General features: G+C 55.8%; 1 protein-coding gene across 2 annotated transcripts in view; it reads right to left on the reverse strand.

Moving 5' to 3' along the window:
* The window catches only part of Otof (otoferlin), a 102,254-nt gene that overhangs the window by 346 nt on the left and 76,215 nt on the right, over positions 1-25,693 (reverse strand). Inside the window, exons 12-45 of one of the 2 annotated variants that reach the window (XM_076558788.1) lie at positions 23,018-23,177; positions 22,180-22,366; positions 21,840-22,026; positions 19,767-19,990; positions 19,257-19,365; positions 18,232-18,412; positions 18,008-18,128; positions 17,427-17,527; positions 17,231-17,321; positions 16,988-17,104; positions 16,551-16,703; positions 16,071-16,260; positions 15,834-15,958; positions 15,166-15,300; positions 14,498-14,659; positions 14,205-14,324; positions 12,833-12,994; positions 12,548-12,710; positions 11,891-11,961; positions 10,784-10,813; positions 10,329-10,460; positions 9,873-9,939; positions 8,307-8,437; positions 8,046-8,180; positions 7,689-7,826; positions 7,259-7,386; positions 6,984-7,154; positions 6,256-6,416; positions 5,431-5,573; positions 5,045-5,133; positions 3,479-3,577; positions 3,102-3,343; positions 2,264-2,442; positions 2,036-2,136 (exon numbers count right to left, since the gene is read on the reverse strand). In XM_076558788.1, coding sequence (XP_076414903.1) covers positions 2,036-2,136; positions 2,264-2,442; positions 3,102-3,343; positions 3,479-3,577; positions 5,045-5,133; positions 5,431-5,573; positions 6,256-6,416; positions 6,984-7,154; positions 7,259-7,386; positions 7,689-7,826; positions 8,046-8,180; positions 8,307-8,437; positions 9,873-9,939; positions 10,329-10,460; positions 10,784-10,813; positions 11,891-11,961; positions 12,548-12,710; positions 12,833-12,994; positions 14,205-14,324; positions 14,498-14,659; positions 15,166-15,300; positions 15,834-15,958; positions 16,071-16,260; positions 16,551-16,703; positions 16,988-17,104; positions 17,231-17,321; positions 17,427-17,527; positions 18,008-18,128; positions 18,232-18,412; positions 19,257-19,365; positions 19,767-19,990; positions 21,840-22,026; positions 22,180-22,366; positions 23,018-23,177 — 4,705 coding nt within the window. Of the gene's footprint in view, positions 1-2,035; positions 2,137-2,263; positions 2,443-3,101; positions 3,344-3,478; positions 3,578-5,044; positions 5,134-5,430; positions 5,574-6,255; positions 6,417-6,983; positions 7,155-7,258; positions 7,387-7,688; positions 7,827-8,045; positions 8,181-8,306; positions 8,438-9,872; positions 9,940-10,328; positions 10,461-10,783; positions 10,814-11,890; positions 12,022-12,547; positions 12,711-12,832; positions 12,995-14,204; positions 14,325-14,497; positions 14,660-15,165; positions 15,301-15,833; positions 15,959-16,070; positions 16,261-16,550; positions 16,704-16,987; positions 17,105-17,230; positions 17,322-17,426; positions 17,528-18,007; positions 18,129-18,231; positions 18,413-19,256; positions 19,366-19,766; positions 19,991-21,839; positions 22,027-22,179; positions 22,367-23,017; positions 23,178-25,693 lie in introns of both variants that reach the window. The other variant, XM_076558787.1, reaches the window with a different exon arrangement.

Here is a 25,693-nt window from a genome sequence, read left to right on the forward strand (position 1 = left end):
GCAGAGGGAGGGCTAGAGGCAGGGTGGAGCCCATAGCTAGTATCAGCCTGCCAGCTTTTTGTTTTTGTTTTTGTTTTTCGAGACAGGGTTTCTCTTGTGTAGCTTTGTGCCTTTCCTGGAACTCACTTGATAGCCCAGGCTGGCCTCGAACCCACAGAGATCCGCCTGCCTCTGCCTCCCGAGTGCTGGGATTAAAGGCGTGCGCCACTACCGCCAGCTTTTAAGCTATGTCCTCTCTGTGAGGCCTCTGCCGCCCCAGCTCTGCCCTGAGCCTAGGAGGCAGTTTTGTCAGGGACAGCCCACCCAGCTTCAACCTGATTGCTTGCAGTCCTGAACTGACGCAGGGTACTTGGCATTGCAGGCCATGCATGGTGTTCTTGAGATCTTGTGCTTAGCATTCCATCATGCAGGCTCCTGTCTCCCCATAGGCTCAGGAAATCAGAATGCTCAGCCTGCCTGCCTGCCTTCCTTCTTCCGGGACAAGGTCTCAGTTATCCTAGGCTGGCCTTGTACTATGTAGCCAGCGATGACTTTTGACTTATCTGCCTGCCTCTACTAACTGAGCGCTGGGATTACAGGCCTGCATCGCTGCCCGTGGTTTATGTATCGCTGGGCATTGAACCCAAGGATTTCTGCATTACTGAGCAATCATTCCTACAGCTGAGCTACATCCCACCCCTCGCCCCCAGACTCTTCCTCTCTGATAAGCCAACAGAGAATGTCTACAGCAAGCATTCAAGCGGCTGGAGTGCCGTGCCCAACCCTTTCCTGCCTGCCCACCATCAGGGTGCCAACAGGCCCTGCCTTCTGCTGAGTTTCCTCGCCAAGGTCCCCTTGTCAACCTCTACGGTCCACAACGTGTGCCACAAGATCAGCAGGCGCCATAAAATGTCACAGTATAAAACCAACGTGCTGGATATACGTGTGTGTGCCAGTGGGCACACCTGCGCACACGCATGGAGGCCAGAGGGGGCCACAGTGGGTCCTGCTGTAATCACTCTCCTTAAGCGAGGGTCTCTCTGAACTTGGCAGCCAACAAGCCCCAGAAATCCTCCTGTGTTTGCCCCCAGCCGTGCCGGGGTTACAGGCCCAGGTACAGCCAGGTGATCTTGGCCAAGCTATTTCTCCTCTTGGGCCTCAATGATATAAAAATACAAAGTAGCCACCTGTGGCTCTGGGAATGGGATGAGGTTTCCCAAAGTTTGAAAGTTGCAATGCATGTTTATGTGGATGCCTGCATGTGCTTGTGATCGATCGTCTGTGCGTGCTTATGTGCACGAGTGTGCTTCTGTATGCGTGTGCACGGTGTGCATACATATGAACTTGTGTGTGTGTTGAGTGTGTCCCACATGTTGACCAGCCCTTGTCCGGAGGCGGAAGGAGGAAGGTACCGGGTGCAGGAGGGCTCTGGCGGGGCTCAGGCCCCGAGGATCTTCTTGGCTAGGTAGCCAGGCAGAGAGTAGAGAAACAGAACGAACAGCAGCAGGAAGAGGAGCAACAGCAGGAGCTTGAGGAGCAGCCAGCGGTAGGTGTGCCACAGGAAGTAGCGGGCAGACTTGAGAGGGTTCAGGAACCAGATGAAGCTGGTGTCGGGCCGACTGGGGCGTTGGGGAAGAGCAGAGGAGAGAAGTCAGGGGCGGGAACGGGCTTGGCAAGAGGCCTCCGCTGAGGAAGCCCACCGGCACCAGGCTGGGGGTCTGACACCTGTCGGGCCACTGAATCTGGCCACCATTTGTCCTTGTCAAAAACTAGGAAGAACCGAGATCACTGCTGGACTGGGGGTTGGGGAGGCGTGGTCAGGAGAGGTTTCCCGGGAAAGGGACGCATTCTTTTGCAGCCAGCTCTTCCTTTGGTTCAGAGTGGGGAGGTAGACTTCAGGGGGAGGGCTCCCCCTGTGATGTGGCCCAGGAGGGGGCAAAGTGGTCCCCGTGGAGTCGGGACAAGAAGACTAGAAGGGTCTGGGCTCTCTTTTCTGCCCCCCCCCCTCCACCCATGACGTAGTGTGTCCGGGAGTCTAGGCAGGTAGGACACTCACTTGGGTTTTTCTAGGGGGTCAGGTTCGTTGCGGGCCAGGCCCACCGGATTCTTCTCAGCCTCCTCTGCTGTTAGTAAGTGTAGCTCCGCCTCCACTTTACCCTAAGGGAAAGGACAGAAGAGTTCCAGTGTCTACGCCATGGTGCTAGACCCTCCGTATCCCAGCCTGGCCCAGCCTGGCCCAGCCTGGCCTGTGTAGGTCTATTCCTGAGCAGGAAGCGGTACCCACCGTGAGCTCAAACTCATCATTCTCATTTCGGGCCAGGAGGGGCCACCAGCCTTTGACGCGCTTCTGTTTAAAGATGGAAACCAGGGGCACATCCACCTCCCCAGTGGCCATCTCCATGGTGCACTGCTTGGCTGTCTTCGCGCCCCTCGGGAACCGGTTCAGGTCCAGCTCGATGGCCCCTGCGGCAACATCAGAGTCAGTTTTGGGTGGGCGGGGACTGCCCTGCCTCCTTCCTTTCCACCCCTACTCCGTTGCTGGGGCTCTTAGCTTAGAGTGTCTCTAGGCATCCGCCACCTTCATCCCTGCTGCTGTCCACCTACTGACCATGCTGTACCAAATCCAGGCTTGCAGATGCAGGTAGAGCTTGGTACCCTGAGGCCCAGGGAAATCTGCCTCCTTAGGGATCCTTGCTGGCTTCCACCAGTATTTATCCTGCCTCCCTAGTATATCCAGAGTTCCTGGTTGCTCCAGTTATGGCCCTAAGAAGTAGCTGGGGCTGGGCAGTGGCGCACACCTTTAATCCCAGCACTTGGGAGGCAAAGCCAGGCGGATCTCTGTGAGTTCGAGGCCAGCCTGGTCTACAGAGCGAGATCCAGGACAGGCACCAAAACTATGCAGAGAAACCCTGTTTCGAGAAAAAAACAAAACACAAAACAAAACAAAACAAACAAACAAACAAAAAACCAAAAAACAAATGAAAAGAAGTAACTGGGCAGATTCTTGGAGAGGCAAGATCCCCGTGTGCTCTCTCTGACTCTGGGGACTAGGTGGACTCCCCCTCCCATGGACTCAGCCTGCCCACCCCCGCCCCTACGTTCTGGGCCCTAGGCCTCAGTACCCAGGAAGTCATCAGCAGAGAAGTGGTCAGCATCCCAGATCTGTAGGGTGAGCCGGGCAGGGATCTTGTACTCCGTCTCATCCCAGGAGAACATTGACTCCTTCTTAGACATAACGATCTTCTCTTCGGCCGCCAGGTAGTCGAAGGGGAACAGGTATCTCCAGTTGAAGTTGCCCTCACCAGTGAGGGAGTGGTAGTGGACGTCTGTGTCCTGCTTGTCCTCCTGCTGGCCCTTCAGCCACCTGCTGGGAGTCACCTGCTCCAGTTCTGTGGCCACACCTCTGGGACCTCGCCCCACCCAGAACCCCCTTATCCATTCTCTTGGGAAAGTGGGCATGCCCAACTCAGCCTCTCCTAGGGCCGTGACAGTCACCCACCCCCGCACGAAAATGTCACTGGACTTCTCTCCCGTGAAGAAATCGTCGTCCTCTAGGACCACCTCATCTGTGTTCCACACGATGACCCGCAGCTCATACCTGGACAGGAGCAGGGAGGCCCATCGGCAACCTGGGGTAGGGCTTGTCCCAGGTCCTGGGGCTGGGTCAGGGTGGGGGGCTCTTGATATGTTGGCAAGAGAAGCCCTGAGGACTGGAGTAGGCTGGGAGGAGACTAGAAAGGGTTTCTGTCCAGTAGGGCCCTGGTGGGCTGGGTCTCAGCCAAGCACAGGCTGAGACAGGGGAGAAGCCGTCAGTCAAGAGCAGACACTTAAGCACTTTTGGGCAGTAAAGCCAGGGATGGGGAGTAGGGAGATGCGTGTGGGCTCCTGGGGGCGGCTGCAGTGGATCAGGGGCCACAGGCTGTCTGTGTGTCTCTGGGGGGCCAGGGCTTTGCCCTGTTTCTAAGAAATTCCTAGTTAAGCCCATGGACTCTGGGTTCCTTTACGTCCTTGTCCTCAAAGAGGACTTCCCCTTTGCGTTTTTACTTGTAATGAGGTCATTACATTTCAACTGTCATGAGTGAGGCTGAGTCACCCTCTTAAACAGGGGTGGGAGGCGGCTCTCTGGAACAGCGTGACACCGGAGTCTCTATCTGTTGGGCTGGGTTACCCCTTTGTGGTCAAGCCTGGAACAGCAGGCCGACAGGCACAGGCCTGGAAGGTTGTTCCCGGTGGAGCTGGCGGCAACTATTTGCAGTGGCCGGAGCAAGACGGAAATACAGGCCCGACCCCTGGTTAAAGATCGTCAAGGAACAAGGGCTAGGACTGTAGCTCAGTGGTAGAGTATTTGCCTAGCTTGCATGAGGCCCTGGGTTCAATCCCCAGAGGTTCAATCCCCAGGATTGCCAGAAAAGAAAGTCAAGGAAGAAATTAAAGATGGCCCCATCAGGGCTTGAAAACAAGAGAACAGACAGCTTTGTATGCCCAGACAGTTGGCCCCAGATCCAAGAACTGATGATGTCCAAGCTACAGTGACCATCCTGCCACCTTATTGGGGGACACTGAGTTCCAGGACCAAGACCACCTAGGGGAGGCAGGCGGCTTAGCTCCAGACGGGAGCCCCTTCCAACCACCACCTCTGGCCTTTTCCAGGCATTCGCTTTGTTTACAGTGTCTCAGTCACCTGGAAGAAAGGCTGGTAAAATGCATTGATGGCGGTTCAGAACAGGCTCTGATGTGTGTCTCTAGGAACGCATATGGGAGAGAGCCGTGTGAGCCCAGGCAGGTGTGAGCAGAGGACATGTCTTTGTGAGGTGTCAGCATGTGCAGGGGCGTGCTGGGGTGTAGGTCATCTCATTCACTGTGGTCAGAGCAGGTATTGCCCTACCTAGGGCAGGCCCCAAAACTCATAGGTTAGTTCCTGTCTCCTCTAGAAGGGCCTGGCCACACCTGAGGCCCTAGAGACAGTGACTGATGGAGGCTACTTTCCACCCTCGGGCAAGTCTAGGCTGTGGCGGGAAGTAGATGAGGTGGGGTAAGGGGGTAGTGCCCATCCCAGGCAACTCACTTCTTGGGTTTCCTCGGGGAGATGTCTAGAGGCGTCCCAGGGGCTGGCATGTCCATGGGGAACATATCCACCCACAGCTCCAGGCGACCCTGAGGAAGAGAGGGGTGTGGCAGATGTCTGAGTGACTTATTCTCTATTCTCCAGGCCTATCCAAAACTGCATGCCATTGGATGTCCTATAATGTCACCAATAGCCAGTGACAGCTTCTCGGGGAGCCAGCTCCCTGATGGGATTCTCAGAACACACACTTGCCATTCAAGTTGGCCTTGGTGGGGAGGCGTGTGGGAATACAGTGGGGACACAGGGGATCTCACGAGCCCCGTTTCTACCCTTATGATCCCAGGTTGGGGATCTCTAACCCCAGATCCCAGCCCTGTGCGCATCACCTGCTCGATGCCTGGCTTGTCAGGGTTGAGCAGCGGCCTGGTCTCCACGTGTTCCGGTACAAGGCGGCAGCCCACGCGGGGGATGTCCTCCCAGTGCCTCAGAGCAGACAGCGCCACGTGCTCATCTGTGGGCTTCTTCTGACCTGTGGGGACAATGGGTCAGGTGCATCCACACAGCCTCTTCAGAACCGGGGGGGACCTGTGCTGGGGCCAGGAGCTTAGGAGCACAAAGCTCCGAGTCTTGACCTGTCAGCCTCACCTACATCTTATTGCTAGGGAGACAAGTACAGAAGAGAAAGGCCAAGAGCTCAGCTGCACCACAGAGCCCAGACAGACCTCCTATGAATTTGGCTTACCAGGCTTCCGGAAAGGAGTGGGGGGGGCTGGGGGGGGAGTAGGGGGGGGTTCTGAGCCAGAGAGACCTAGGTCCACGCCATTACTCAGCCTCAGGAGAGATACATGACCTTGGGCAAGTCACCGTACTGGAACTTGCTGGGTCTCAGTTTGCTTATTTGGAGAAGGGGACATTTTCCTGGCCCATGGGGATGAACGAAAGAGAGAGAGAGAGACAGACAGACAGACGGACAGGTGAGAGACAGACAGACAGAGGGCATTCTGTGGGTAAGTGGTACAGGAGAGGGTGTCAGGGCAGCGGCTGGGCAGAATAGAGAGAGCTCTGGAGTATGGAGCAGAGGGTCACCAGGACTCAGTTTAAGGACATTGTGCACTAGGTCTGGAAGTCCCCCAAGGAGAAGTGTGGCTCGCTGGTGGCCTCTGAAGCCCCTGGGGTGGGGGCCAGTCAGCCGCTTTGGATGCCCCCCTTACCATTCTCATCCTCTATCTCTGAGGGCCCCGTGAAGACACGGTTGGAGACCTTCACTCTCCCGTGGGGACCAAAGTGGGGGCCGTCCACCTTGCCTTCTTTGCAGAGACGAGTTAGGATCTGGCTGGGCTGCATGGGGTCCCTCCAGATATTGTAGCCGTGTCTGTGGGAGGAGACGCACAGGCGTGACGCCGGGTCATCCCAGGCGGCAGCTCTTTCTGGCCGGTTCTCTGCAGCTGGCCATTGCCTCCGTCAGCAACGGCCTCCTGGGGCTCCAGGACACTGGCGCTGCTGGAGGCTGACCCTTCTATCTTGTCTTTGGCCCTGACATCCACCACCCCATCATCCCTCAAGGATTCTTGTGAGGTATCAGACAGCCAGAGAGGGAAGGGACTTGACCAGGTCGCTCAGCCTGTAAGTGGCAGAGGCCTTCCTAGATTCTCAGATGAATTACCCACTGTCCTGTGCCCTTCTGCTTCCCCGATTCTGTCTCCTCTGTCCTGGAATCCCCTTCCTACCCTGTCTTGGAAGTATTCAGGCCCAGTCCCTGAAGCTGTGCTCAGAGTACTCAGGGTGAAGGCATCACCCAGAACAGAAACCTCAGCATGTTCACCTTCCCAAATTATTACTCCCGAGCAGCGGACATCCTGCCCCTTCCCCAGTCCCTGCCCTCAGCCTGGTCCCCAGCCGCCTCCCAGTGACCGGTCCGGTCCCCGCTCTGTCCTCGCACATGGAATAGGTCTGTGCGATACCACAGGTGGCCCGGTGTTTGCTGTAGAAGCGGTTTTCCAAGTCAATCTTGGTTTCTCCGATGAGATCATCGGTGCCCACCAGATCCCAGTCATACACGGCCACGGTCAGCATGGACTCCATCGGGAAGGAGGCCTCGATGTCAAAGGACCTGCCAGGCGGGGGTGAGGAGGGGGGTTGCAGGTTGAGATCAGTTGATGGGTGGGGACGGGACTGGGGGCTACGGTGGGCAGAGAGGGTACCACAAGGCCTTACTTCCCAAAGACGGGGTTGAGCTGCTTGGAGATGTAGTTCTCCTTGTCCCGGATGTCAGTCTTGCCTAGCTTGATGGCGATATAGGGGTCAGCTTTGCCATTGATGTCAGCCGGATGCAGGTCTGTGGCCTGGACAGGGTAAGTGCTGCTTCAGTAGAATCTTGGGTACCCTCGCCCTGCTCCTGAGGGTCCCACGATGATGTTGAGACGTGGGGGCAGGGGCGTCGGGTTGGAGACAGAAGTCTCACCGGGCGGCTCTAGGGAAGTTGCTGCTTCTTGTCCCTGGGACTGGACTTCCTCTCTAGAAAGATGAGGACTAGACCCGCGGGTCCTTCTGATGTCTCAAAGCTACCTCAGTCCCTCCAGCAGGAGGCCCTTGGGCAGCGGGGGGGGGGGGGGTTCATAGAGAGGGGGTGTGAAGGGAGTCTTACCCGGACCACATAGACTCGGACCAGCACATTAATGGGATCATTGCTTGGGATGCCCTGGAACATTCCATAGGTGGGGTCATAGCCAGCTTCTCGAGATACGTCCTCTGGGAGTGGCACTTTGTACACACAGAGGGAACCCTGGAGCAAGGCGTGGGGGTGGGGGGGTAAGGCTGCAGGTTCCCCTGGAGAGGCCCAACTAGCCAATAGCATAGGTCCACACCGTGGCAAGGCCTTAACACCCAGTTGCTGGATCATGGAAGGTGCAGGGGTTCTAGAGGGCAGTGGCAGAGATGTAGAGAAATGAGGTTGTGTGTGTGTGGGGGGGCATCAACAGCTGGGCCGCGCTCCTTGCCTGACCTTGAACCGACCCACGATGCGCTCCTCCTCCGTGGGGCCGTCTTCGTCATCCCCCGTCTTGCCCCTCAATAGGTTGAAGGTGTGCAGCCAGTCCTCAAAGTTGTCAAACTCTGACTCTAGCTCTTTGGGGTACACCTGGACAGGCCGGGGGGGGGGGCGGTCAGGCCTCGTGCCAGCAGCCTGCCCCAGCTGCTCCCCCCCCCCCCCCCCCCCCCCCCCCCCCGCCCTGCACCCGGGCAGGATCTGCTCCCAGACATTCACCTTAAGCTCGTCGATCTTGGCTTTCTTCTTCTCAGGAGCCTCAGATCCCTGGCCAGGGCTCTGGTTTTTCTTCTTTTTCTCCTCCTTTGCAGCCCTGGACTTCTCCTTGCCCTTCATTGGCCCCTTCAGGCCTGGCCCAAAGTAGAAAAGGGAGGCCCTAGTTAGGGCAGCGTGGTGTGGAACAGGCCAGAGCAGGCAGGCCTGAGATCAAGACCCAGCTTCACTACCTCTTCTCCATTTAACGTGGAGTCTCTCTCTTTCCCATTCTCTCATTTTTTTTTTTTGTTTGTTTGTTTCTTTCCTTTTTTTTTTTTTTTTTTTTTTTTTTGAGACAGGGTTTCTCTGTGTAGCCCTGGATATCCTGGAACTCACTCTGTAGACCAGGCTGACCTCGAACTCAGAGATCCGCCTGCCTCTGCCTCCTGAGTGCTGGGATTAAAAGTGTGCATCACCACTGCCTGACAATGTTACAGTCTCAATGCATTCTACGAGGAGATGCAGACAGCAGGTCATGCCTGGGATAGGGACTCAGACTGTTGCCTGCTCTTGGCAGGGTGAGTGGGGAAGGAGTTGGATCTGGAATCAGGGGTTTGTGTGTGGCCCTGGGCCTGCTCCCTTTGTTTATATATATATATATATGTCCTGGAACTCGCTTTGTAGACCAGGCTGGCCTCGAACTCACAGAGATCCACCTGCCTCTGCCTCCGAGTGCGCCACCACATCTGGCATCGTTTTCTAGGTATATATTAACAAGATTGCTGCCTATTAGCATTTCCCAAGCTGCATCCAGTGGGGTTCTGGGCATAAGTGCCATTGGCATGCTTAGAAGGAAAGAGGAAATCATTTATAAGGTATCTTCCTTTGAAAAACTGATGATACCAGTGCTTAAGGGGATGTCTCAGAGGGTAAAAAATGCTTTGCAAGTGTGAGGACCTAAGTGTGAACCCCAGGAATTCATGTAAAGGCTGGGTACACAGCACAAGTGTCTCTAAACCCAGAGCTTCTGTGGGAAATGGGAGGTAGAGCCTGGAGAATTCTTGGAAGCTCACAGGCCAGCTAGCCGGGTGTACATAGAGGCAGGGAGAGCCCTGTTTCACATCAGGTGGGAGATGAGTGACAGCTGAGGTCATCCTCTGAGCTCCACATGCATGTTGGAGCTCACACACACACACCTCCACACACACCTCCACACACACCTGTGTAATCAATACTAACATAAAGGCTCTGAGACATCTTGCACACAAAGGAACCTGCTCAAACCAGCATTTCCTAAACAGATCTGACCACAGAAACCCCTTTCTCCTCCAGAATAGTGTTCCCGTTGTTCCATGGAAAAGATTATTGAAAACCATGGGTAGCACCAGCGAGGAGGTCCCTTCCAGCTCAGATACTCTATGGTTCTGGGTGTCTGCCTGCTGCTATGGTTGCTGAACTGATCAGCGTGGAAACCACTGTAGACGAGGTCCTTGGCTTGATCCTCGGAGCCCAGGCCAGAACCGGGAAGCAGCAGACATTGTCGTGGATGCAGGGACCCAGAGGTCTGGATGCCAGGGGTCCAGGGCTCACCCTCGGTGGTATCCATTTCTTCCTTCTCTTCCAAGTCAATTCCAGAGCCCTCATGTTGTCGAAGTTGCTGCCAAAACACGAAGAGGCATCTCTGACTCTCCACTTATTGTCCCGGAGGCCAATGGCATCTTCACCTTCTGTTGACGTGTGCATTCGGTCCCCAAGCCTGGGGCTGCTCAGGGCGTTCATGGCACCCTATCTTTGACTCCCCACAGCATCTAGTATGATGTCTGGCTCATCATACAGATGCCAGAGATCTTTGTGGGACACATGGCTGACAAGAGGGGACTAAGCCATGAAGGCAAACCGTCTACCAGCTCAAAGAGGGAGGGTTCTGAAGGGAGACTTCAAGGAACGGGTTCTTCGGGTTAGGGTAGGAGCTGGAGAGGTGGATGTGATTTCTTGCTGGGTCACCTGCTGCCCCCGTTCCTCCTTCCAGCCCAACCCAGGCCTCACCTCCTTCATGGTGTCGATGGAGGCAAAGTACTTGGACCACCAATCCAGCATGCTCTCATCTGGTTCCTCTTCCTCTGCCTCATCCGATGTGCCTTTCTTTTTCTTCTTCTTCTTTTCCTTCTCCTCTTCAGCCTGGGGATTGGCCAGGGCAACCGTCCCATAGGCTCTCCTGCTTTCCACCCTTTCCTGGGACCCTGAATGATCCCTTCCCACTCTGGCCATCTGATCCCCCATAGTACTGTGGGGCCACCAATGCCATGGAGGCAAGGCCTTGGGGAGGAGGATACCGTGGCCCCACAAGAACCACAGCCTGCCACTGTGAGCCACAGGTCAAGGCAGGGCTGGCACTCAGGGAAGGATGGCTAGGTCCATGAAGTTGGCCACCTTCTGACCTGGCACTGGTATCAGTGAATGGTTCTCTTGCCTTAGGGGCCTGGCACAGCTCCCACACTTACCACATCCACCTTGACCACAGCATCAGAAGTCTGTAGGGGGAAGGAACCAAGGAGACAGGACAGGATTAGCCACCAAGAAGTGGCCCAGGAAGTGAGAAAAGCCAGGAGCCACGAGGGCGCATACAGCAACCAATGCTTTCTCTTTGCTGGGAGCCCCCTGATCTTGAGCACAAGGCAAGCTTCACGTTCCCAAGAGCAGGCTGCCTGCTAAGGTGACCAAGGGCCTATTCAAGGCTACTTCTGCTGTCCCCTCTGGCTTACTAGATCCCTGGCTGTCTGTACCTTAGAGTCCCCTGGGGGCTTTTTATGAATCATGATGAGTCTGTATGGGGAAGGGGTGGTGAGCTGGGCAGCAGAATATTCAAAACCGAGCACCTGGGCAGCAAGCTCTCCAGGCAGGCACCACCCAGAGCTCCAGGATCCACTGCCTTCTGCTGTCCTTTCTAGAGACCATTGGCAGCCCTGACTCTGCTCACTGGCCAGGTCAGGGCAAGAGCAGTTTAGACCAGGCCTCCGAAGCTAGGGAATACCCCAGGCTGTGTGAATCGAGTGAGGTAGGGACCAGGAGGCTGAAAATGGGCCGGGAGGGAGCCCCTTCATGGCTCAGAGCAGAGACTAGGCCTCAGGGAGGCTGGCTCTAGCCTGGCCCATCCTGACCTCTCCTACAGGCCTTCCTCTGTTAGGTAGACACCCCTGGTCCTAAAGCCAGAGGAATAGCCCCCTCCCTGTGGAAATCCTTCCCTATCCCAGGCTCCCGGGGCATCACTTGGCATGGAAAATGGCCCCGTACAGGACACACCTCTCTCATAAGCAGTCCAATGCCTGGGGAGGGGGGGATCATGTCTGAAGTATGAAACACTGCGGGTCATCACCTCTGGTACTACTTCTCTTATACATACCGTCTGTTCATGCACACATGTGCGTACACATGTATGCAATGCTCCCTTCCAGGCAGTGCCATGTGAATCAAGGTTGGCTCTTGACAACTACACTTGAGAGTTAAGTCAGGGTTGCACTCTCTGGGCAGGTCTGCCTGGCTCTCCAATGTGCCAACTGGGCATGTGTGTCCCCGGCCAGTAATGGGGGTGGGGTGGCCGCTCGCCTTACCGCGTCCAGCTTCACCATGGTCTCCAGCTTCTTGACGGGCACCTCAGGCTCCATGCTCACTACAACCTCCCCTGTGGGGCGAGAAGTGGGGCCCCCATTGCACAGCATGTGGTAGCCCCGGAGAAGCCTGACTGGACAGAGAGACAGACAGACAGACAGACAGACGACAGAGAAGGAGCAGAGTCACAGTGAGAAGCCGTAAGGTAGGAAGGACAGAGTACAGCAGATTCTGGAGCTTTCTCAGGGCAGAGGAGGGACAGGGTAGATAGCAGAACAAGATGGGCGTGAGGAGGGGAAGTGATCTGGAGAGAAGAGTGGATCCTTGTGCATCCAGACAGCAGAACTGAGAGGTGAGGCCTGGAGGCGATGCCCGAGGGAAGGCCTGGGTCTCCTCCATTACATGGTAGAAGAGGTCATCTGTTCTCAGACATTTGAGGGCCTGCCCAGTACTGGCTGCGGGCCTCAGAGTGAAGGGCGGGCCTGTGCAGCCTTCTCTGGCCCCAAGGATGCCTACCCACCCTGTCCCCGCCCACTAGGCTGCCACGCTGCCCCATAGAGGTGGCCTAGAGTCAACCCTGATGGATACGTGAACCGCACTGTGAGATGGGGTCCTTCTAGGAGCTGACTAGAGCCAGGCCCAGTCTTTAGGTGGCCTACCTGTGGTGTTCCAGTTGGGGGCTGAGCGGTCGGGGGGGCGGTAGATGAATCGCCGCAGCGAGCTGACAGCATGGGAGCCCACCAGGGTGTATCGTCCAAAGGCCCGGCAGTCTACCACGCGGATGTTCAAGGGTGGGTGCAGTAGCTCATTCTCTGGGAGGTCCTGAGAGATGATGGTAACACGTTACCACCTCGGCCTCAGAAAGAGGGGCCGAGGAGGCTGGCTAAGGCAAGCCACACTGGTCGGACCTGGCCCTGCCTGGTTCCGCCAGCTCCCACACTCACCACTTCAAACCACTTGACCAGGGTGTTGAAATTGGGGTTCTTCTTATAATTGTGGATCAGGGATGACTGTACCCCCTTCCCCGCACACTCGATGTCCACCCGTGGTCGGTCCACCTGGGCCAGGTTCACCCTCTTCAAGTCCCTCAGGCCCCAGAACAGCACCTGGGAGCAGTGGGGGGGGGGGGGAGGTGGCTTTGTGAAGGGAGCCAGTGGTGGCTGGGAAAGGCCACCTGAGAGAATCAGTAACGAGGTGGGAGGTGAGGAGAAGCTAGATTGCCATGGACAGGGACAGTGCCAGGAGGCTGCACGTGGTGAGTGTCCTCAGAGGACTGAGGTTATAGGGCCTTTGGGGTAAGGGTCGCTATGGAAAGCAGAGGGCTGGGAATGGCTCTGGGCACGGTGGTGTGTATCAGAGCCTGGGCTGGGGGCCTGTGCCGTGATGCTGGCTCCGGGGAGTGATCTTGGACAAATCCCCTCCACTCTTGAGCTCACACTGTCCTTTTCTGAAACGGAGAGTGTGGCTAGGGGACTAGGAGTTGGACGGCTCACATGGAATGCTCACTCAAGCTGCTCCATGGGGCAAAAGTCTCAAGGTGACTCTGACAAAGGTCACAGGCAGGGCAGGGAGGTGCACAGCGCCCTCACACACCTCTGTTGTGGAAATTACTTTAACTGTGTAAAGGTGCTGTTGCAGTTGTTTATGCTGTGGACTATTTAACTGTGTAAAGGTGCTGTTACAGTTGTTTATGCTGTGGAATATTTAACTGTGTAAAGGTGCGTTACAGTTGTTTATGCTGTGGAATATTTAACTGTGTAAAGGTGCGTTACAGTTGTTTATGCTGTGGAATATTTAACTGTGTAAAGGTGCGTTACTTTTGTTTATGCTGCATTTGTTTAACAATGTAAGGATGTGTGTTTAACGATGTAAAGATGTGTTGCATCTGTTTCACCTTGCCTGCCTAAGGCACCTGATTGGTCTAATAAAGAGCTGAACAGCCAATAGCTAGGCAGGAGAAAGGATAGGTGGGGCTGGTGGGCAGAAAGAATAAAATAGGAGAAATCTAGGCTAGAGAAGGAGAAATGAGGAGAAAAGAGGGAGAAGGAGGGAGGGGGAGAGAGATGTCCGAGGGCCAGAAGCCAGGCAGCTGCCACCAGCCAGACACACGAAGCAGCGAAAGTAAGATCTACAGAAGGAAAGAAAAGTAAAAAGCCTCAAGGCAAAAGGTAGATGAAGAGAAACAGCTTAAGTTAAGTTAAAAGAGCTAGCCAGAAATGTGCCTAAGCTAGGCCAGGCATCCATAACCAATAAGAAGTCTCCTCGTCATGATTTGGGAGCTGGTTGGTGGCCCAAAAGAAAAATCCTGGTACACACCTCCACTCGATACTTGCTGAGCACTGGCCGGATTCCCACAGGCACAGGCATGATGGGTCCTCGGTCCATGTCCACCGGGCCATTGATGGGTGGCAGGTCAGCCTTCCCTGATGGCCCAATCTGAGGAATGCGGTCATAAATCACAATGGCCGGCCAGGGAGAGGGGCCATTTCCCCAATGAGTTGGTGTCATGAGATCAGAAGGGACAGGCAGGCCAGAGAGCCCAGGGGCCCCCGAGATCTTTCTCCCAGCCCTGGCTTGCAAGCCCCCCCCACCCCCCCTCCGCCACCTACCTGCAGCAGCTCGAAGGCGGCCAGTAGGTCTCCGGCGGTGGCATTACCTCGGTAGATCTGGTAGTACTCAAGCTGGGGTGGGAAGCGAGGCGGGCAGTATGCTTCATCTGCCATCTTCACCAGGGGCTTGGCGAAGGTCCGGCCCATGAAGTCAGCTTTGCCCTAACACAACAAAACTCTATTGGGCACCCCAACAGAGTGAGTTGGCTTATAGGCAGAGTTAGGCCCGCTTGGAAAGGGTACTATCCGAACCGATCTTTCCGCCCTACCCTAGAACGTCCACGCGAGGCTGCTACAGAACGCGATAAATCTAGGAAGGGATCAGAGCCCTGGATTGGGCAGTGGGGTGGGACTGTGACTACAGGGCTCCCTGGTACATCTCTGGAAGACACCGGCCTCAGTGTGTTGATTCCAGAAGGTGGGAAACACCATGGTTTGCTCCCAGTCCCCGAGAGGCTCATGGTACTGGAAAAGGATCAGGTTGTGGGTGGGCAGGAGGCACCTGGAAAGCTTGGTTACCAGCCTCGCTTCCCAACAAATCCAGCTGAGGAGCAGGGGCAGTACAGGGCTTTAGTGTGGGGGGAGGGGGGAAGGGAGGGGGGAAGGGAGGGGGGAGGGGAGGGGGAAGGGGGCTGCTAGAGGTCACTGGTGCCAGTACCCCCCCTTACCATGGTGTCCTGGTCGTAGATCTCAATGACAATGATGGGGGGATCGTCGCGTAGCTCATGAGCTTCTCCGTACAGCTCCAGGTTGTCGAATACCAGCATCTGGTCCCAAGTGGGACACAGTGTCTCGTTCAGAACCTGCGTCGTGGAGAGAGGACGGAGGACAAATGGCAGACACCATTCGTCGTCGTCGTGGGCGGCAGGGTACCCTGCAGGCAGGAGTGTTGGATTCTCCTACTTTCCCAGAAATCTGAAAGTCAAGGCATTCTAGGAAGTCTGTTCCTAGTACCCTACCAAAGTCATCTTGCTTTGTGGGCGGAGCCCTAGTCCAAGCCGGTGGTTTTTACTAGCCTAGCCAGTTATCTAAAGGGCTTCCCTCTGAGGATCTGGGGAGTAGCAGACCAGTTGTGCTGCCTCCGGGTGCTCCCACAGCCAGCGCCCCCTCCCCTCCAGCGCCCCTCCCCTCCCCTCCAGAGCCCCTCCCCTCCAGCATCCCTTCCCCTCCAGAGCCCCTCCCCTCCAGCATCCCTTCCCCTCCAGAGCCCCTCCCCTCTAGAGCCCCTCCCCTCCAGAGCCCCTCCCCTCCCCTCCCCTCCAGAGCCCCTCCCCTCCAGAGCCCCTCCCCTCCAGCGCCCCTCCCCTCCAGAGCCCCCTCCCCCTCAGGTCCTTACCTCCGTGCACTGGCTCTGGTTGATGAAGAAGACACGGGCGAAGGGATCAGAGAGGCCACTGCTGTCAGCAGCAAAGAGGCTTCGGGCCTGATACATGTGGGCTCGGAGCTGGAAGGCCTGCTTCTCTGTGGGGAAGAGCGGGTTGAGCCAATGCCGTATGGCCCCCGCCCCCACCGTGGCCCTCTGGGGGTTCAAACTGGGAGAGTGGCCCACCCAGGACAAGGAGTCCTCACTCACTGGTGTAGACCAGGCTGATGGGTGGAAAGGAGTGCAGACCCAAGCCTTGGGCGGCCTTGACCTCCTCGAAGCCACAGGGCAGGCCACACAGGAAGTCCTTTCGCTGCTTACTGAGGCCCAGCCACAGGTAGAGCTCCAGCTTGGCCTGTACCGTCCAGCCTGCCGAGCCGAAGCCCCTCTTCCCTGGCAGCTAGGGGCAGGCTTGGGGTCACCAAGAGCCTGATAACTTCCGGGGCTCACAGGGTAAGGGGCGGGGGGGGGGGTGCTCAGGGTGAAGCCTCAGGCAGGGTTAGGCAAAGTTGGGCCTACTCCTTCACCATACAGATATGGGGGTGAAAGACTAAGAGTGTGGACAGATGGGGCCGGGTGGGCTCCGGACCTCTGAACACCTGCTAGTTAAGGGCTCTACCTCCTTCTCTTAGGCTTGCCAGACTCGGTGGAACCCGCCCCACCCCACCCAAGTCCCATCCCCAGCGGCACCTTGAGGAAGAGGGTCTTGACTTTGGCACAGTCCTTGCCCAGTTCCTCATCCACAATGGAGAAGAGCAGGTCTTTGGAGGGCACCCGGGCATAGGCGATGCGTTTGTTGTTGCTCATCATCCAGATGAACACATCTGGAATGCTGTGCTGGGGCTGCAGTGGAGAGAGAGCCAAGGGCACACGCCAGGGGGACCTGGCCTCAGTATATAATGGTACCCTGAGCCTGATGCACCACACTCTGGAGAGCGGGAACCTGGCTGAGGAGAAGCTGGGGGCTCGGAGGGGAAAGACCCTCATTCTTGGGTTTTCCTTTTTCCCCGCCCACTGAACTTGCTCCATCTTGTCCAGAGTGGCTCTCTGAGCAACAGGATCCGCCCAGGGTGTGGACTTTCTGGCCAGCCCTTTTCTAGGCTGCCCCTGTCCTCTGGGCCACCCACCTCATCTGCCAGGAAGCGTAGCTTCTGTAGGAAGTTCTGGCACAGTCTCAGCTTGTCCCGGACAGTGTGCCGCTTCACCTGAGCCCTCAGGTTCTTGGCCTGTTGTCCCATGCTTTCCTGGTGGGGAAGAGTGTGTAGGTGGGAGGCGCACTCAGCTTTCGGTGACAGCTTGAGCCGCGACATCAGGAACAGATGTCCCTGCTCATTGGCTTTCTGGATCCCGGGGGTCCAGCAGTAACTCACCAGCTCCCTCATACAGGACTTGAGGCGCTCCCGGTCCAGTCTGGTGCGGGACGAGTGGCCCTGGTCCTTGTCCGAGAGGGAGAGGAAGCGGCTGTAGAGGGACCGGGGTGGGGAAGACCCAGGGCTTAGTCTCCTCTGCCCTGACCTGGCTGGAGTGCCCACTGTCCCACCCTGCCCTCTCCGTCCACACTCTCACTGGCATCCACAGCTCAGCTCCTCTAGCACACCCCGCAGGCGGCGCTCCGGGTAGGACTTCTCCGTTTTGATCATCTCCTGCACGTCATTCAGACCTTCTTCCTGTGAACCGGGGTTTCAAGTGCACTCTGGGCCCCAGCCCTCCTCATCCCAGTTGTCCGTCCCATTCACCCCAGGAAAGAGGAACCTAGTAATGAGGGAGGGGGGCGCGGCGTTCCATATGTATTATGAAGGAGCCAAGTTCCCAGGGCCTGTTTTAGACATTAGGGACTCTTGGTTACTCATGGGTCCTCAGCTCCTCCAGGAAGAAGTATCCTGGGCTGGGACCATGGTGGGCTGAGCAGGACCCCGGGCTGGAGAGAGGCCTTGGGTAGACTTGAAGCGTTCCCAGCTGCCTCTGAGAGCCCAGACCTAGAGGGTCAGACCCTTAGACTCTACTCCGGAGCTCTGGGATCCTGTTTGGGGGGGGGGTCCCCTTTCTCTATTTCAAGACAGCCTCTGGATAGACAGCCTGTGTTTTACAGGTGAGTCCCTCACACATGCCCACAATTCCAGATCCCACCACCCCCGCCTGGCCCTGACCAGCTTATCAGCTATGTGGTCCATGATGTTGGCATTGTAGAGGCGGCGTCGCTGGTCAGGCCACCAGCTCTTGATGTAGATGCAGGGTTTGCGTTCCAGGTAGGGCAGGTGAAAGTAGTTCCTGGTGTGGGATGCAGAGGTGGGGGGGGTCAGGGATGTTGCAGTTTAGGGCCCTGGGAGGTGAGGGCCAAGGCCGCTGGAGGCCGGGTGAGTGACCAGCCCACCTGTCTGTGATCTGGGGCCGCATAGGTGGGGTGGAAGACACTGAGGCCAGGTCCCCCCCTTCGTCACCCTCATCGTCACTGGAGTTCTGAATCAGATCTACTTCTTCTTCATCCCCAGGCTCCTTCCTGGGCCGAGGCCGCGGGGGCCGTGACATGCCATCGACTTCATTGCCATAGTTTCCTAGACAAGGAGTGGCTTGTAAGATGCCTACATCCCACCCTCCATCCAGTCCATGTATGTCTCTTGGAGAGGTAAAGGGCCCAGACACCATCCAGAGAAAGGTCCCATGTCACCCCTAAGGGCGAGCTCTGATGATAGCTGTGCCCAACTCAGAACATAGCCTGGATTTCTCCTCTTCTCTACTGTGGGGGGGTGGGGGGAGTCCCCCTTCTTTCTTATAATGTTCTAGTCCCAGTCTGGATCTTTGGTGGAGTGATGGTTGACCTCTCTTATAGTCAAGTACACTTTCAAGAACCAGATACACTTTATGGGCATTTGAGGACAGTCGGGGAGACACATCAGCGTTGTCCACTGTCCTGGCTGGTTTTATGTGTCAACTTGACACAAGCTAGAGCCATCAGAGGAAGGAGCCTCCGCTGACGAAATGCTACCTTGAGATGCAGCTGTAAGGCATTTTCTCATTTAGTGATCAATGGGGGAGGGCCCAGCTCATGGTGGGTGGGGCCATCCCTGGGCTGGTGATCCTGGGTTCTATAAGAAGGCAGGCTGAGCAAGCCATGGGGAGCAAGTCAGCAAGCAGCACCCCTCCATGGCCTCTGCATCAGCTCCTGCCTCCAGGTTTCTGCCCTGTTTGAGTTCCTGTCCTGACTTCCTTCAGTAGGAACAGCAATGTGGCAGTGTAAGCCAAATAAACCTTTTCCTCACCAGGTTGCTTTATTATGGTCATGGTATTTTGTCACAGCAATAGAAACCCTAAGACACCCATTCTTTGTAGCCTAGGGCATGGGGTCAACGGTGACAACCCCGGACCTGAAACCCTCCGCATGATCCCAGCAGCACTCACCAATGGTCACTTCAAAGGTAATTGGTTTGTCCCCGTTTTTCCGGTCAATCATCGAGGCTTCCAGGAAGGCTCCAAATAAAAAAAATTCTTCCATTCTTCCTGTGCAGCTCTGTGGGGGAAGCAGTTAAAACCTACATTGAGCTTTAGTTGGGTAACAGGCCTGGATCAGGTTCCTAATGTCACAGAAAGGCTCTCGGCTAATAGTTGGGGTGTGTCCTATTCAGCTTGGGGGGTAGGAAGTCTGGACTCAAGCCCCCAGCCTAGTTGTCCTTGAGAGGATGGCTAGCTCTGTAGACACAAGGATGCCATGGGGGCACCATCTTGGTTGTTGGCGGCTCTAACAGGATCTCTGGGTAGAGCACAGGCCAACAGTAGGTGAGGACTGAGGTCTAGGGCCAGATGAGGGCCTCTGAGTTGACCGGGCAACAAGAGGGAAAACCCAGAACTCGGCTGGCCGGTTGAGGAGAGGACCCAGTGCGGGATCGTGCCGCAGCACAGGCTTGCCCTCACCTCCGAGACAGGCGTGGCCTGTTCCACCTGCACCTCCGTGGAGCTGGTGAGCTCTGGGTTGGAGGTGTCCAGGATCTCCACAGCCAGTCCCAGCATGAGGCGGGCGCGGAAGGACACACCTTCCCCCAGGCCCTCGTTCAGGTCCTGGTGTTCGTCCAGCAGTGTGTAGTTGCGTGTGGAGCCATACATGTTCACCCAGGCTGGGCCGAGCGTGGGCAGGAAGCCTGCGGCCGTGAAGGGAGGTAGAAAGACTCTGTCGCATCCAAGGCTCACTCGGGATGCAGGGATCTTTGTGGCCTGCTGGGAACCGGGCTCAAGGCTATTGGGTCCCAGGCAGGTATGGGGCAGCTTTCTTTTTCGTGCCTATATAGTGTGCCTTCTGGTGTCTTATTCTCTGCAGGGGCCTTGGTGAGACGTGTGGGAGAGAAAGCCAGACTCCTGTTTCCCACGGCTGTAGGCACCACCTTTGGACAGGCGCCACTTCCTGAACTCCACAGCACGGATCCTCTGTTTTTGTTTCCTTTCTGGGTGTAGGATGTACACATATCCTGCCCCTCCTGCTTAGGAGTCCTTCCCTCCTCTCTGTGTTCTCTTGGGTATTCACGGGCCCTCTGCTCCTTCAGGGAGAAGCACCCTGGGCTGTGATCATGGTGGGCTGAACAGGACCTGGGGCTGGAGAGCAGCCTCGTTCTCTGTCACCAGCTACTTCTCTCAGGCTTAGGATTTGTTGTGCCTTATCCAACAAATCTTGCCTTATGTGAATCTAATTCGTCCTTATGCCTTGTCTTTCCTTTCTCTCTCTCTCTCTTTCTTTCTTTCTCTCTCTCTCTCTCTCTCTCTCTCTCTCTCTCTCTCTCTCTCTCTCTCTCCTTTCTTTCTCCCCAACCCCCCCCCTCGCTCTCCAGAATCCGAATGTGGGCACACACCTTTAATCCTAGCAGGCAGAAGATATCTGTTAAGTTCAAGGCCAGCCTGGTCTATATAAGACAAATGAACAAACAAAACGTGTGTGTGCATGTGTGTGTGTGTGTGTGTGTGTGTGTGCATGTATGATGTGTGTGTATGGGTGCACTGTGTGCACATGGAGGCCAGTCTCTGATGTCATTCCTCAAGTGCTGTTCTTTTTTTTTCCTTCTTGTTTTTGAGACAGGATTTCTCAATGACCTGGAACTTGGCAAGTTGGCCAGGCTAGTTGGGATTCAGGGAGCTCCAGAGATCCACCCGTTTCTGCCTCCTCAGCGCTGGGGTTACAAGCACATGCCATCATGTCCTGCCTTTTTTTTTTTTTTTTTTTTACAATAGATTCTGAGGATTGAACTTAGATCCTCATGAACCATCTCCCCAGCTCTTATATTTAATTTTTCTTTGTTTTGTAAACGCGGCATTAAAGAATTGAGATACAATTCACTTATAAAATTTGGCGTGTAAAGTGCACATTTGGGTGGCTACAGTATGTTCAGTAGGTGGTGCACCCTTGGTCATGGTCTCTTCTACTCCTGCCTACCCTGAAGAAGCCCCACATCTCTGAGCAGGTACTTCCAGCCACCTTCTGGGTTTCTCCGGCATGTGGAACTGCACTGTGGCCTTCTGTTTCTTCTGCCTGCTGTCCTGGTCATTTGACATCATGTCTGTCTCTCCAATTCCCCCAGGGGCCATGAGGAGGTATAAGAGTGGCATCTTGTCTCACTGTGTCCTTGTGCCTGGCATTGTTCCTGGATCCTGGGGTACGGTTTACCCCCACAGGTGTCGCTGTTCTCACCAGTTACTAGTGAAAACTCGGAGATTATATATGCAGAGCGCGTGCCCTGTAATGTGTGACGGTTCTTATTTTCATTTGGCCAATGGGGAACAGGTGGAAAGGCAACATAGCTAATTGCTAAATCCAGTCGGCTCCGACCAGTCTTGAGTTAGTGCGTCCTTTCTTTCCTTCAGGGAGGGGCTACAGAGAAGACCCTTAAAAGCCCTGTCTGGCTGAGGTCCGGGGGTGGTGTAAAGGGAAGGGACCTCATTCACTCTTCCCATCATGCCCCATTCTCACCCCCCCCCCCCATACATCCACGCTCTGCCGCTGACCTTTGTCCCCATCGTTGGAAATCTTGCGCAGGTCAATGAAGTGGGTGCCGATGGCCACGTCATTAACCTTGTCGGAGTCTCGGATCTGTACCTTCATGCGTTTGCAGAGTGGGGGGAACAGGTCTGTAAAGACGACCTGCTCGTTCCACAGCGGCTCATAGCTGCTCTTCTGCACCGATGTTTTGCCCTGGTGAGACGAAGTCACGGCTAGTGTGTGCCGCGTTGGCGCATGCGTCCCCGGCTGGAGGTTCCCGACTTCGCCTGCTTTGCCCCTTCCTCCCACCCAGCGCCTGTACTTGAAGCCCACCACCCCATCCTCCGGCATTTCCGTCCTCGGTACCTTCTGGCCAGCGAAGAAGACTTGCACGTAGGGGTCTACCAGGTCCTTGTTCTCACCGATGAAGGCCTTCTTCACGTTGGCCATGAGGCTTGTGTTCATCCGGGGCAGTCCCTCCGCTCGGTAAATTTTCACGTAGAACCGGGCCCACTGACGTTCCGCGGGCACGCCTTCGGGGAGCAGCAGGTTCCTGTGAGTACAGGAAAGCCTTCCCATCTCATCCAGATTCAGTTTCTTCCGCATCAAGGTGGCAATGCCATTAATAGCCGCTTCTCAGAAAAGCAACACATAGGCTACAGTGTGTGAGCACTATGTAAACTGTTAAAAAGGATACTCATCATGGCGTCAACTTTCAAATCTCTGTGCCATCTTTCTCCCCGAGACAAAAACCTCCCCGGAGCTGGTCTCCTCCCCCTGCCCATGGGAGACCAGGCTCATGGGCTCCCAGCACATTTTGAGAGTCCAGACAATGTCCTGAAGTATTTCTTAGCCACCATCTGCTGCCTGAAGTTGGCACACTGCATGCCATCTTGCTGCTGTCCTGTGTACATGGCACTGGAACCCTTGGGCCCTGGCAGTGGTAGAATCTCCTAGTTGCCAGCATCGCCTGCTTCCAGCAGCTTTCTCCATTGGAAGTCTGGATGTCAAAGCACTGCCCTCTATTAACCCCAGCGGCCACACTGCCCTTGGCCCTGGAGGGGAGACTGGCGGGGGCGGGGGCGGGGATCATGGAAGTAAGGGGGTCATGGCAGGAACTCTGGGTTCAGGCCATTTCAGGAGGTTTTTTTGGGGGGAGGAGGGGTTGTGAGCAGGTCTCTAGGGGAGGTGGGGGGGGCCTCACCCCTCAATGTCATCCTCGTCTGTCTCGTTGGCCTTGTGGGGTGTCTTGATGTTGTCTCCCTTGCCCACCACAGCGACATCACACTTTACATAGCCCTTCAGCCCGGCAGAGATGTCATCGGGGTCCGACAGGATGGCCCACTTGTGATGGAACTGGTGTTCTGTAGTGGTGAGGAGGGGCATGGCACCTGTCATCCCCATCCCAAGCCAGGCATGGGACATGCCTGCTAGACCTTGCAAGTTCAAGGCTGCAGCAGCGGGCCCAGGAGACTTGGGGCTGCAGCTTTCCTTGCATCCACCCGATGAAGACAGAGGGCCTCTGTGGCTAGAGGACTGGGCAGCGCCCCACCCAGGAGTATAGTTCAGGACTCCAAATGGCTTCCAAGTCAGTTTCTGAGTTTGCGGTCTCCCCCATGCTCCCTGCTACATACAGTTGCCCCCACATAGCTGCCAGACAAGTTTTACTAAAATAGAGGCTCCTTATCCTGTCCCCCCTTCCGGCCCTTCTGAGTTCTGCTGTGTCTTGAGGTGAAGCCCAAAGGTTTGGCAAGGGAGTCCTGATACTCTCTTCCTTCTTGGTTCCACCACCCCAGGGCTGTCCAGGAAAAGGGCTCATTGCTTCTTGAGCCCACATCCAGCCAGACTCTAGGCCGCCGTGTCTGCTCCAAATGTCCTCACCTTACCCCGCCCCGTTTAGCAGGAAAACTACTCATTTTGTCCAAGGGTCTCCTCTTCCATGCAGCCTCCTCTGACTACTTCAGAGGATGGGCTCTGACCCCTGGGTGCTCTCAGGGCCCCGGGTCCACGTCCCCCACCTCACTGTACATCTATACACTGCCTGTCTCCATGTTTAGACCGAAACAGAGATTAGTAGTGTGCCTCCCCCGTGTCCCCAGGACACAGGACAAGTGTCAACCAAGGAGGCATTTTAGGAAGATCTGCCTCACTGGGTTCATTTTAAAGCTAGTGAGCAGGTACCAGGTACGGGTACCTTCTTAATCGTTTCCTGCAGATAACGCAACCTCCAGGGGCTCAGAACAGTCACCCCACTTCCTCCCTTTTTCACTTGCGTCCTCCAAGGTCCTGACCCCCGTGGGACCCTTGAGGTGAGGTTGAGGCAGGGAGCAGAATCCAGGCTGTGTGTGCGTCCGCTGGCCCAGCTGTCAAGAGAGCTAAGGCCACGGCAATGTCGAGTGAGGTTCAAGGTTGGTGAGAGGCCAGGAAGCCTGAGTGCTGGGCATCACTGGAGTCCTTCTGCTGGGGACTTCCAGCTGGTGGCCTCAGGAGGAGGGTGCCGTGTGTCCCCAGAACCTCCTGGTTCTGAGCAGATAGAGGTAGGAAGGGTCACCCAATGGCCGGTGGGATGGACAGAGCTGAGTGTGGGTGCCTGCTGGCCTTGGGATGTGTGGGTAGAAGGTGCGTGGACACATGGGTAGCAGGAGCTGTTAGGCTGTGGACGAAGGAGTGGATGTTTGTATGGACGGGTAAATTGGCAGGCGTGTATGAGGTTGAGTGAAATGCGGAATGGAGGGGGGATTTAATGCGGAGAGAAAAAGATTCGGGTAACACAAAATCTACCTTTAAACCTCACAGTGATTGGAAGACGAACCTGAAAACCTGGGTGAAGATTATAGGTGATAAATACAGATGACAGGTTTGGCTCAGACATACATGGAATAGTTGTCTAAAATACAGGTGGCGAGGATCCCACTTCTGGCCTGATGACCATCAGGGGAGCAGCTGAGGGGCAGCCCTTTGGGGGTACACACTGGGTTTATGGCCTCTGAAGTTCTTCTCAGGTTGGATGCTGCGATCTCCAGCTGGAGATGTAAGAAAACCAGGAGAACCCGCTCCAGGCTTTGCCTCTGCCTGGCTCTCACGTCTGTGGTTGAGGAGGGAAGGCTATAAAAAGGCCCGCCGCTCTGGCCATCTGTGACCACAACCCATCTCCGGCAGAGGGCAGCAGCGAGCAAGTTCCTGCACTTGTGTGGTCAGGCCGAACTTTGGAGAGCCGTTTAAGAGACAAGCCGTGCCTCTGTGAGGGACCAGGCTCAGAGGCAGACTCCGCAGTAGCAGCAAGTCTGGGAATGGGTTACCCTGATGGAAAAGCTGTGCTGAAGGCCTGAGCTCAAGTTCCATCTGCCACCCCGGTAGTTTTGAACTAGCAATTTAAGTTTGAAGAGTCTGTTTCCTTACAGTCAGATGGGAACAACGGTGTCTATAGGGATCGGGAAGTTAGACCCGCCGGAATGTGTCTGGCCCAGTGTCTGAACCTACCAACCTCCTCTGTAACAGCAGCATTTTCTCAACCAGAACTCAGTCACCAGGGGTGCATATTAAGATCTCCACCGGAGGGCTGGAGAGATGGCTCAGCGGTTAAGAGCACCGACTGCTCTTCCAGAGGTCCTGAGTTCAGTTCCCAGCAACCACATGGTGGCTCACAACCATCTGTAATGAGATCTGGAGCCGATGCCCTCTTCTGTGTACATAATAAATAAATAAATCTTAAAAAAACAAAAAAACAAACCACAACCACCTGGTGGATCTCTGTGAGTTTGAGGCCAGCTTGGTGTCTGTCTCTCTCTCTCTCTCTCTGGCTTTTAGAGACAGGGTTTCTCTGTGTAGCTTTGTGCCTTTCCTGGAACTCACTCTGTAGCCCAGACTGACCTCGAACTCA

The sequence above is a fragment of the Peromyscus maniculatus genome, chromosome 22, assembly GCF_049852395.1.
Source record: "Peromyscus maniculatus bairdii isolate BWxNUB_F1_BW_parent chromosome 22, HU_Pman_BW_mat_3.1, whole genome shotgun sequence".
NCBI classification, from domain to species: domain Eukaryota; kingdom Metazoa; phylum Chordata; class Mammalia; order Rodentia; family Cricetidae; genus Peromyscus; species Peromyscus maniculatus.